The sequence below is a fragment of the Lagopus leucura genome, unplaced genomic scaffold (assembly GCF_019238085.1).
Source record: "Lagopus leucura isolate 7727_CA_CO unplaced genomic scaffold, USGS_WTPT01 Super-Scaffold_100075, whole genome shotgun sequence".
Taxonomy (NCBI): Eukaryota; Metazoa; Chordata; class Aves; order Galliformes; family Phasianidae; genus Lagopus; species Lagopus leucura.
The window spans coordinates 500,755-513,764 of record NW_024962315.1 but is presented as its reverse complement, the minus strand read 5'-3'; the positions used below and the strand labels follow the sequence as shown (position 1 = coordinate 513,764).

General features: G+C 38.4%; 1 protein-coding gene across 9 annotated transcripts in view; it reads right to left on the bottom strand.

The window, feature by feature from the left end:
• The window catches only part of LOC122188688 (ankyrin repeat and KH domain-containing protein 1-like), a 104,501-nt gene that overhangs the window by 51,142 nt on the left and 40,349 nt on the right, over nt 1-13,010 (bottom strand). For 8 of the 9 annotated variants that reach the window (XM_042887191.1, XM_042887190.1, XM_042887192.1 and 5 more), the window contains exons 8-10: nt 10,191-10,428; nt 9,781-9,972; nt 7,950-8,059 (exon numbers count right to left, since the gene is read on the bottom strand). In XM_042887191.1, coding sequence (XP_042743125.1) covers nt 7,950-8,059; nt 9,781-9,972; nt 10,191-10,428 — 540 coding nt within the window. Of the gene's footprint in view, nt 1-2,352; nt 2,413-7,949; nt 8,060-9,780; nt 9,973-10,190; nt 10,429-13,010 lie in introns of all 9 variants that reach the window. The other variant, XM_042887195.1, reaches the window with a different exon arrangement.

Sequence of the window (13,010 nt, the reverse complement as noted above, 5' to 3'; positions counted from 1 at the left end):
GCTTATAAAATCCCCACAAGTACTAGAACGCCACAACAGGCTCCCTCTGAAGCCTTCTCTTCTCCAAGCTGAGAAGCCCAGCTGCCTCAGCCTTTCCTCATGGGAGAGGTGCTACAGCCCTCTGAGCATCCCCAGGGCCCTCCTCCAACAGCTCCATGTTTTTCCTGTGCTGGGGACCCCAGGCCTGGATGCTGTACCTCAGATGGGGCCTCATAAGGGCAGAAGACAGGAGGACAATCCCCTTTCTCACCCTGATGGCCATACCTCCTTTTGCTCAGTTGTATCAACTATGCCGCTCAGCTTAGCATTGTCAGCTGAGGGTACACTTGATCCCACTGTCTATGTCATTGATGGACCCTTGGGGGACACTACTTGTCACTGGCTTTTACTTGGGACATAGAGCTATTGACCTCAACTCTCTGGCTACAATCATCCATCAAATTTACCTTCATCTTTCAAATCCATCTCTCTCCAATTTAGCGGTAAGAAAGCAGTATAGGACCACTATCATTGACCACTTGTCAAAGATCTTGCAGACAGGCCAAGTAGACAAAATTAGTTGCCCTTCCTTTGTCCACCGATTCTGTCACTCCATTACAGAAGGTCATCAGATTGGCCAGGTATGATTTTTGGAAAAGTTGCACTGATCTGATCACCTCAGATCATCTCTTTTATGATACACATCTACAGTCCAGCCAAGCTAAAACATTTGTGTGCCCATCTGCTATAAATTTTCCAAAGTTATAAAAGAATACTATAAAACTGTCATATCAGAAGACAGAAATGCTTTTTTCACTTTTTTTAAAAAGCTAATTCTATGACTGCAAGACTACATTGAGCTCTAATAAAAGCCAATAAATTAGCATCAACTTAAACATCTAGAACAAATCAAAGTCAAAAATTAAGGCAATGCACTGTCTTTGTCTACTTGCATCCTTTCTTTCAGCTGAAATCACCAAAAATTTCAAAACTTTTTTCATGCTGCAGTAGAAACTTGGTCAAGATTAGGATTGGGAACATAAAAGTTGGCCAACAACATCCCACATCCGCTTTGCTGTATTTGTATTTTCTGCTCATACAAGGAGGAAGTGCAAACACTCATTTTGTCAGGGCAAGAACTAGCAAAGAACTTATCACCAAGGACAGTTTTCCCTGCTATCTACACTATAGCAGTCATCACAATACTCTGCATCTTTTCTTCACTGACCAACTCCTGAGTAATTCTGTATAAAAAGACCTAAGCCAGCCCTGACCAGAAAAGCAGGAGACTACATGCAGAGAATAGCTCAGTCAATCCAAACAGAAGGAAGGCTTGAGTGTAATTTTCTGTAGGTTTGGATATCATATAGGAAGAGAGGGGAACGTGAGAGAATTCCCCAAAGTAAGAGTTTACATTACTTGCACCTTTTTCACCAGAACCCCAGAAGTAGATCACGATCCAGACAGTAATAAGTATTTCCCTTCTAGACAAAAAGCAATACAATCAAAAGCATAATTATCCTATAATCAAATAATCAAAACCTAATAATTATCAATAATAACACTTTTATTCTTGACTTCAAGTCCCATTCTATTCACTTCCAAGATTAGCTACATTTTGATAGAATTTTTTATTTAATTTTATTAAACTACTCTCTTTGGGTTGCATGTATTCACTGGAATACTTCTGAGTTTGCTTCCCAATGTAATGTTATTTAAGAGATTCAGAACAAAATGACTTTTTAAGTAAAGCCCCACTGCTCTCTTCAGTTTTTTGACAAGCCTCTAGTCCACAACAGTGTCCTCCCTTAGTGAATAGTGAATTCCTAAGAGGATATTCAACAACTAATGGCTAAATTTGTTATTTTAAGCAAAATGATTTACACAAAATTAGTGATGACAGCCACCAAGTAGTGCAGTTCTCATTTATATGCCACTAATTTTCGAGATTTAACTCCTATCAAAAGACAGTACACCAGCTGCCACCAACCTAATCGCCCCAGACAACCTCCTGAAGGCACAAAGCAAACCAGTGACTTGGGCAGGTAAGAACTCAACTACGCCTCTAGTTCAAAGAAAACATCTGAAGAGGGAAAACAAACATTGCGATAAGTTTATCACAGCTATATGAGCTAATAGAGTCAACGAGATAACCTGCTACATGTACATGAAGTTTGAGTTACTTTGGATTTTTTTAAACAGGGTTTCAGAAAACCCAACAGAAGAAGAAAATGCAGCATAAAGAAGGCATTTCTAGTCTACACAGCAAGTCTTTAAGAAGAATTTAAGAAATTTAAATGCCTTAAAGCCATGCTTATCTCTTCAGCGTGTATCCTGAAGCTGCAGCTTACAAGCATCAAAGGCCAACCTCACCTGATGCTTGCCCGTCTCTATGCCCTCCAAAATAGTCTTCTTTAAGTCCTCCTGCTTGTCCTGCGGAAGGAAAAAGAAGAACTCACGGCTCTTGTTCTACAAATAAATGTCATTCTTGGTCATGAAGACCTGGAATGTGAACTTAATGGAACAGATCCACCAGCAGAATACTCTGCTTTGCTGGACAAGCACAGAGATAAATCCAAGCAAGCAGCCCTCACCAGCTGAGACTTCTACTGCAAGCCATTCATGAAGATAGCACAAAGATTATGCATAGCATCTAGTTAAACACAAAATGCCTTTTCGTTCACTACTGACAAAAGAAAGTGTTACACTGTATTTTATCCCACCCAGAAATTACAAAATACAGCATTAAAAAGGTATTAACAGGAGAAAAAAAGAAAAAGAAAAAAAAAAAAGCTTACTGACTCCTTACTGCCTTTCCCTTTATTTTAGAAGACTGAGGGCCAGGCAGAGACCTAAAATCCCTGACATTCCAATGATGGTTCAAGGATCAGTATGGAAACTCATCCCTCACTCTAACAAAAATATAGCTATTACTCTTATGGTTTCTTTCAAATCCTTGTATTGGCTATTCTTGTAGGTATTTAAATACTGCTTTACTTATACTACAGCAAACACAATGTGTCACACACATACAGGACAGTGAGTTTCTAATTAAGGAGCCACGTTAAGCGCAAGTGATGTTAACTTGTGATCAGCTGAAGGCAAAGTAACAATTCCTGCAATGACAAGAGAATCTGTAAAAATATTTCTGTTGTAGGGGAAGGGTCAAGGGGTAATTCGGCATTTTGTTTTGTTTTGCTTTGTTTTTTGCAAGTGGAGTTACAGGAGAGCCAGGTGTAGTCTTAAGAAACTCCACACAATTTATAAAAATATGCTAAAATAACAAGCATGAAAAGATTAAGCTGCCCTCAGAGCTTCTCTCCCATCTCTCAACTTCAGCATAAAAGTGCCCATATTTCTTGTAGTAGAAAGAAAATCTCCATCACTGATCAACATCACTGATCTGAGTCTCAAGTAAAGCTACAAGGCATCCAGATCAGTAAATCTGAACTCAAAACTCCTTCCTGTATTTCACAGCTCTGAAAAGCTGGGATCTTCTTCTCACAGTCCAAAAAAGAACATGTTTTGTTTCCAGCTATACTGGAAGAAGCAAAGATGCAATGACTTTGTCAAAAGCTGTCTTGTTTTCAAAATGGAGATAGAAATCTCAAGTTCACAGTGCTTAAAAGCAGGACATTACACCTCATTAAGCATCACCAAGTATTTTCCTGACCTTAACAGATCTTAGCACGGTTCCTGAGGGAACCTGCATGTCTTCCCTTCAGCTCAGAGCCTGTATAAGATACCTGCTAGTCCCCTTAGGAAAAAGTTACATCTCTCATATTAAAAACATCTCTCAGCTTTGAGATTTCAGGAATTCATGTCATACAGGCAAATAACTATTACTGTAATATTGTTTTGTTGTTGTTTTTTCCAGTGAAGCTAATATGCCACAGTATTCTAAAATAAAGTGTTTTAATTAATCATATTTCAGAGTTCTAATTTCCAAAGTTAAACTCCTAACAATCATAAAATCTCAAGTAGGCATTCTGCCCTGTCAAAAAATCTGTAGCCAAATATACTTTACATTTTGTCTGGAGGCAGAAATTCAGACTGTGACCAAAAAGTCTTTAATCCTACTGGCAATAAAGGAATCAGAATGCAACTAATATAGGGATGGAATCATAGCCTGAAGTCTTCAGATATGCCTTAGTAGAAATCACTCCTATTCTCAGGAAAAGCAAACAAATTTAAAGATGGATACATTAACATGGTGTAGCAAAATTAGTTTGGCAGGCCTACACATTTCCACAAGCCAACTTTGTTCCTTTATGGACACCCCTTTAAGAACTCCATCAGAAAAGCATCACAATAATTGGTAAGAAGTCAGTCCAGAAATGATTAGTCACGTCAAAATACCCTACGTGAGTGAGCAGCTCTGCAGAAGACAGATAAAGACAATTGGTAACATTGGTAACATCTAATACTATTTTCCATAGTTAAGTTTTAAGGGAAAATTAACCACAAACCAAAGAACATTAATCTCAGACATAACTTTTTTACTTCTTCTGCTACCTATAAAGCTGCTTTGCTTAACTAAGCTAGCATAGACCTCACAAAATCTTAATTGGTTCCTGGATTTGATCAAATTAATATTTGATACCTATGCCAGAGGATATGATCCTGGAAATCAAGAGCTTTCTGCTTTCAAGAAGCACATATGCCTTATGTCAAGACATAGCGGTAACATACTCTCAATTCAAACAGAGCTCTCCTGCTAACTAGAATCGCTTGAATTTTGGCTGCGGATTCTATTTCCAGATTGACAAAACACCACTAGAGATGAGCAACACACAGAAGTCAGTTAAAAAGCTGGGGTGCAAGACTTCAGCAAGGTTGGAAGACTTCTGTTTTCTGTGAGCACAGTAGAGGAAGCTGCATGAAAAACATGATCTGCTTTCTGCCAATGTGATCACCGCAGCCTTAAAGAGGATCCTCCTCAGGACAGCAACCCCAAAGCCTCTACCTTGAATCCCACACAGTCCTGACCTCTTAGCAACTAAGAGCAGGCTTGAGAAACTAAAACAGATTTGAGGTCTTAAAGCAGAGGTAGAGGTTCTGAACTGGGAAGAAATGGGAGAAGTGATTGTAACAGATCTTGATGGTCAGCATTTACTGTCCTTTTAATTCAAGAGGAGGGAGGAAAGAGTTAAGCAATCTTCTTTCCTCAATCTAGAACCAGAGAAAAGGTCTCAACAGTGGTGAGGAGCCTTCCTGGTGTGAAGTAACACACTGAATGCAGAAGGGTCATGAAACAAAAAATATTAACAACAAAACTCAACGTTCATATACCTCTATGGGTAAATAAAACAGGGCTAGGAAATGAGCTCAGGCCTAGGATCCACAATTTTCACACTGCTTCTTCCTTAGCAGCCGCCCTGGCACAGGTCTGGCCCTGTTCTGAATGACGGGGTGCATCAGAGACCATTTCCAATGGGCAGTTTGGATGACATGATGTCAAAGGTAGTGTCCACAGACCTCCAAGGCCTTTGTACCATGAAGAACTTCAAAACCTCACCCCACAGCCCAGGGGCATCCAGTACACACACAACCCAAAACCACACAGACATGGATGTGCAGCCCAAAGTGAAAAATCCCCAGGTCCTCTGTGACACCATGCAGATGGGTTCAATGACAGCCCTTTCTCCTAGCATTTCAACACCAGCCCTCAACCTTGCTTTATTTTACTGTACAGACATAATCAACACTTTCCTCAAAAAGGAACACAAGATCAGTATCCCAATATCCCCAGCATCTGTGATATAAACCCCAGAGAAAAAGTGGATTCCGGTAAACAATGAATTAATGAAAGCCATCTCAGGAAATACTACAGTTGCAGCATGAATAAGCAGAGAAAGAACAGCAACTGAAAATGTATTTTCACCTGCAGTATCCAAACAATAAAAATAAAGCAAAATTAATTAGACAAACTGAAGACAGAGTAACAGCAGTCCAGATCTGTGTGCAATTTCCCACTCCATGGCAGACATCCTGCAAAAACCTGGTGAAATCATGTAATCTAAGACATCACAAATAAACACTGATATCTAGAATAATCTACACTACTGCCAAGGAAGGTATTTCATATTCCAGCCACAAGGTAACACACACTTATGAAACCTATTTTGTCGATTACAAACACAACAAATTTATTCAAAAGAGTTTACAGCTTCTAAAAAAGCAAAGCAATGCATAGAATTGAAAGAAACTCGAAACATCCTCTGTAAGTATCACTGCAGTTCTTCAGTTCGAAGTATTTTTTATCTGTACCATTTAGATATGACTGCAGTTTCACCACATGGCTGTTGACACACATCTTCCCTCTCAAGATAGAACTACTGAAGCTTAACATATCTATGTTATAGACAGTAATTTGCTTTTAAGTTACTTAACACGAGAATTCAAAGAATAGGAGACTACATGGCAAGCCTTCACGTGCAAATCAACACTCCAATAATAAGCAACTATTTGGATAGGCTACAGACAATTACCACCACCAACAATTCTTACTTCCTTACTATAACTTTCTTGACAGCTTTTCATTTTGATTACAAGTAGTTAAAATGCAGTAAAAAGACCTTCTGGTTAGAAAGGCTTGAGTTTTCTCAGCAATACTAGCCACATCTACGTGCTGCATAATGCCGGTCCATATAACCCAATCACAGCAGAGGCGAGATGAAAAAATAGAATTATTTACAAGTTACAACAATTTAAGTAATATTTAAGCAGTGATTACTGCATCTTTTTAAAGCTTACGCACACTGATCTATGTTTCTTTGCTTTAAGCTTTGCAGTTGTGCTCACTGTCACGGACTACATCTTTCATTAAGAAGAACTGATGTATTCTCCTTTGGTTTTACTGTTGATTTAAAGAAAATCCATCTCGCATCTACTGAAGTGGTTACCACTTGGTAACTAACACTGAACTCAGCAAAGCACAGGAGGTATGCTAGCCTCCCCCAGCCCCAGCTTTCCCTGCACCTATCCTACTAACATATCCTTCCTCCCTGGTGGGAACAGATAATTATGAACTACAACTTTCCCGCAGATAAATTAGTAGGGCCTGAAAGAAGAGTCTTCACAAAGAAGAGCAAAACTGTTATTAAGAGTTATAGCATTCATTTATTTACATTGAACTTTGAATAATGAAAGACACTAAGACAAAACAAAGAACAACAAAAGCAGACCAACACAAAAGCAGACTGTGGAAAAAGGAGAATAGTTCCAGCTCCTGAACTCCTTTAATACACTAACGTACCATTTGCTTTTTCCTACTTAAAGTCAGAAAAACACCTGTAGCTGATGGAAATGCAGTTTTAAGCCTCATTTACAGCACAGAAAAGTGGAAACAACCACACACACACACACACAAAAAAAAAAAAAAAAAAAAAAAAAAAAGAAGAACATAGTTAATGGTTAAAAGCATCACAGAACAAAAACACTATGAAAGCAATATACAGAAAAAGATAAAAGACTCCTGGATCAAACAAAAGAGACCATACTATGCAAGTGATTTTAGAGGTGGTACTCAGTATAAATTTTGAAAGCTACGTCACAAAAAAATATATGTCAAAAAGACTTAGAAATTAACGAGAGTATTAATAGCTGCTAGTAATAAAACATTTAAATTTCACAGCCGTGAAACAAAAACTGTAAGTTTAGGAAAAGACAAGTTGCATGAGAAGCAAAGGTAATGCAGAAATGCAAGATAATACAAGGAACGTACTGAAATTAACTGTCACATATGTGACAGCTAAAATTTTTCACTTAAGAGATCAGTAGTTAATAAAAATTTCCACTTTTTAGACCAAGCAGAATATGCAGACTTCTCAAAAGTTTTCCTACCTCTTTTTACACCCATATAGGAATGTCAATTTTTTGAATCCTCTATCTGCTCTGTAAGCACACGAGCTTTGGCATAAAGTCTGAAACCAAAGATTTTTCTCCACAAGATGTAGCAGAAGCCTTACCAAATCAGCACCTGCTTGAAGCAACACATCCGCAACATCAGTATGTCCATTTTCACACGCGTAGGTCAATGCTGTATCTCCCGTTGCTGTGGTGGCATGAACATTAGCTCCTAGAAACACAATATCAATATTTTTTCCTTACTGGACATCACCTTACCAAGCATTTCAGACAAACACAAAAATCGAGACGCTATTTATCCACGACAGCAGCTACATCCCAACAGCCAACAGCTTCCACAGCCCACAGGTATCACTCTTACAGTTAAAAAATTGCTCTCACATGAAAATACTCTGAGAAGACGGGACAAGGCAAGGCTTATAACAGGCTTGACTGACAATCTAAGCACTCAAACCTTCATGCTCACTTGCTCCTAATTCTTCTCCTACAGCACTAGAAACGTCAGCTCTACCTACAAACACTGAATCCAGATGGTTGTCCAGACTGTCCATCTGACAGGTAGCTGCATGCCAAGGACAGCCACATTTAGCGCTTATTCAGTGAAATACATTTATGGTACATGATTGCATATTTCTACAAATTTCATTCTTTCCCTGCTCTTTAAAATAATTTTCTTTAAAACTATCTTAGTGAAATAATTAGATTAGCTTCACATACTTATCAGCTACTTGAAAATTATGCACTGTTCTTCTAAAAAAGTGAATGCTATTACCCAATTTCTTATTTTCAGTGTGAGAGGTGTTTAGAAACCAACTGATGCCGAAACAAAGCTTTTCTAACTTCTACACTATCAGTGTAAGTGCAGTGTAAGCAGAGCTTCAAGCGAACTAGCAACTGGCATCACATGCTGGTATCACTGCACAGAGACACAGTTGCAATTTACTGCCCTTTGGTGAGCATTACTTTTTAGAATTACAAATCCAACAAATTTTATGCATATACTTAGAAAAGAGCAATCAAATAAAGTATTTGCCATTACAAGGAAGATTTCCAATATACAGCTCCCTTTACTTTTTAATTATTGTACTTTAGCTTCTATCAGCTTTAAACTGATATCATCATTATGCCCTATAAAAGTCACGTTACATTTTAATTTTATAATTCTTTAAAATTAAGAAGTTTAGCACCTTCCAGAAATTTTCCTTCTGTGCCTTTTACCAAAGTGCAATTTCAAATGCACTGCTAATTCAGACAGATTATTTGTATGTAGATAGTTTCGCTCAGTCAACACAGCAGTCCCATATAAAAACAAGCATTATTCATATTAAAATTTTACCCTAAATGCTGAAAACAATTTTTCTAATGAGCACTGGTATTTCTTAGAGATGCAATATTAACCAGTATTCCATAAGGCATGTTCCTCTTAACAGTATCAGACAATATTAAGGCAGAAGATATCATTGAGTAGAACCATTTGAGTTTGGAAAGGACCCTCAAAGGCCATCTGGTTCAACTCCTCAGCAGTGAACAGCTTGACCACAAATGTCTCCAAGGACAGAGCATCCACCACGTCTCTGGGCAACGTGTTCAGGTGCTTCACAACTCTTACTGTAAAAACTTTTTTTTTATTTTTAATAAATACCCAGTCTAAATCTCCCTTCTTCTAGTTTGAAACCATTTCCTCTTGTCCTCCTGCAACAGACCCTACTAAGGAGTCCAAAAGGCCACACTCAGATCTCCCAGAGCCCTCTTCTCTTTCCAGACCAAGCAGCCCCAACTCTCATCTGTCCTCACAGGGGAAATTGCATTGTTTGTTCTTTTAAATATCTGCGGATAGTTACATTAACCGCCATCAAGCCTAGGTATCTTCTAAATTATATAGAACATCTATTCCACGATGTTTGTGGCTAAGGATCTGTACTGTACACATACCTGCTGCCAACAAGTATTTCACCAGTTCAAGATGACCCTCTTGAGCAGCTTCCATCAAAGGTGTTGAGCAACCAAGTTCTATATCAGCTCCTGCCTTAATGAGGAAGTCAGCTACTTCAGAAAACCCACCACAACATGCCAGAGTAAGAGCTGTCTCTTGTGTTTCTTCAGTCTGCGCATTTATATTTGCCCCTGGGAAACAAAACAGCTGTTATTCTAGCTGAACAGAGACAGCATAGAAAGGTGAATGCTCATTACCTCTGCAGCTTAGGTGTTCTAGCTTTACTCTACAGTTACAGCAACAAGCAGTGATAACCACATACTAGGTAAGGAATTTGTGCACACTACTTGACAGGGAACAGTTAGTACCACATGTTCCGTAATGAATGTTAAAGAAACAGTGCTCTCACCTTGTGCCAGTAACAACGCCACCATCTCCTCATGGCCTTCACGTGCAGCTTCCATTAAAGGAGTATAGCCTTCATCATTCACTTCCTCCAGGTTAGCTCCCCTTTCTATAAGAAGAGCTGCTAACTCCACATGTCCACCACAAGCAGCCAGGGTGAGGGGAGATTCAAATGAATCTGCAGGCATATTCACTTGAGCACCACTGTCTAAAAGTAACCGTGCTACTTCCACATGTCCATCCTACAAAACAGAGATGAAAATCAGAAACTAGCAAAGCCATTTAATACAGTAATTGTAACTACCATTGCATTAGGTCTGAAAATGATTGAAGAGTATTATTTATGATGGTGCAGTTTATGACAACTATTATAACATTTGGATTAAACTGACATTTAGATTTGCACCTATACTTATTTTACATTTAAATGGACAACAAAAGAGAGCTAGATTTTTTTTTCTCCTCCTTTTTTTCTTGGGAAGAGATGAGAAAGAGTTGTGAGGTAAGACATTCTCAAATACCCATAAAAATATCCATGGCACAAAAGTAATGTAGACAAAAAGCAATTCCACAAATAAACCTACTGCATGACTAAACCTCAAGACAAGCAGTGGAAAAAAAAAATGATTTTTCTCTTCATAGTTGTTTCATAGCTTCTACAGACAAAAAAAAAAAAAAAAAAAAAAAAAAAACCTACAATTGGCAGTTTCTGTATCCTGGAAATACACCTGCAGAAGAACTGAAGTGGGTTACATCTAGGTGGTTAAAAAGGAGCAGGAAAGGCTGGAATAGATCTTAAAGGATAGAGAAAAGTACCCTGCAGTGAACTGATCTTTGCCACAGAACAAAGAGGATTAGGACTGCCATATCAGTCTGTTTGAGACTTACCAATCAAAATATATAAGTGTAGCTGTTAGCTTCTCAAGAAACTATTATTAAACTTCTCAAGTTCCTTGGAAGAGCCTAAACACCAAAAATTTATGTTTTAAAGGTGTGGTTTGTAAAAAGCCACAATACCTTTGAGAATTGGCAAATGCAAATAAGTTTTGGCATCTGGAAACAAGAAACATCCTTACGGCTTTTTCCTCTCACATTATTTATTGAAATGGGATCCAAACTTTTGGAACACTGAGTAAAGAAATTGGTGAACTGAAACTCATTATGAACTATGCTGATAAAAGACCCAAGTAATGAAAACAGTGCACAGTGAGATACAGGAGTCCTCTGAATAGAACCTAGGAACATTTCAGACTAGATCTTTCCTGAGCATAAACAAATAACAGAATAACTTAAGGACAAAAAAATGGAACTTCAAAGTGAGAAATTTGAATTGAGGCATGCTGTTTGTGTATCTCAGAGATACTTGCTGCCTTGCAGATGCATAGGTAGTAGGTGCATCACCTTGATCACTCTATTTACCATCCAAAGAAATGAGATTCTTCTGGAAGGAAAAAAAAATTGTCAGACAGATCTGATGATTTCACAATGCTTACACATCTCTGTGTCCTGACACAGTGGTTCTCCTGGAATTTGGCCTCAAACCAGGATTATTTCTTCAAACTAACCCCCAACACCTGCTGACAGGTCTTCCTACAGAAGAAAATACTTCCAATGAAAATTAAAAAAAGGGCCAATTTCAGTGGTAAAAAGTATATGTATACATATCATTCTCTTGGAAGAAAAGTTGGACTACATTAAAGGGCAAAAAAGATTTTAGAATATATCGCTGCCCAAAGTTAAACACCTTGGCAGAATTGTGAAGTGGAATTCTTACTCACAACTACTCCCAATTCTCAAAACTAAGGAACTTATCCATTAAAAAGAGTAACCTCAGGTGAACTACTACTTCCCCATTTTGATCTCATCAGAATTGCCAGTCAGTAACTCAAACCACTAAGACAGTAAAACAAAAGGGGGAAAGATGAATATCAAACAGAACAACTCCTGACAGTGCTTGCCTTTATTAAGTCAACCATGAAGCAGGTAGTACATAACGTGAGATTAACAGCAACCAAGTCTGTCAACTAAGAATAGGCTGTTGTTCTTGGAGAAGCTGCCCAAAAGCCAGCAAGAAACCCTTCTAACTAAAGATATTACCTTAGGTGTAGCATGCCAACTTTATAAGAACATAGTACCATAACTCGGAGGCACTTACAATATAACTGCTAAACAAAAACCAGACACTTCAGTTTCCTGAACCCACCGCTTAAAAAACTGTGGAGACTGGCATAAATCACAGCAATTTGCCAGAATGGTTCCCTTCTCTACAAATATATCTATAAGACAACAGTAAGGAAAAAATTTCATCACTAAACTTGGAATCAGAACTTCAAAGGGTCAGTTCACTCTCGATTGCTTTTAAAGGTTAAATACACATACTGTAATGCAAACTGGTCTGAAACACTCAAAAATTACAATATGTAGGCCATCCACATAGCTTATCTTGCAAGGGAGACTATTCAGAGCCTCCAAGTCAACCCACAGCTTAGACTATCACAATGAAAGCAAAGAAGTGATCATGTCTAAATGCTGCAGTCTCCTTTAGGTGACACCATACACCCAGTGCATTATCAGCAGAAGGCTACAACACAAGACATTACAAGCTGACCTTGGTCACTGGCATCATTTCACAGCTGCAACAGAACTGAGAGCAGCAGGATCAGCTGAAGACTACTGGAATGCTGCACTTTCCTCTAAAGGTTGTAGCCCACTGAAAGAAAACTTTTTTCCTCCATTCTCTATGCTATCTACAAAAACAAGGAACTAAGAACTGATTTTTTCCTATTTTCTTTAATTTGCAAAGGAAAAACTCACAGCATCAGTT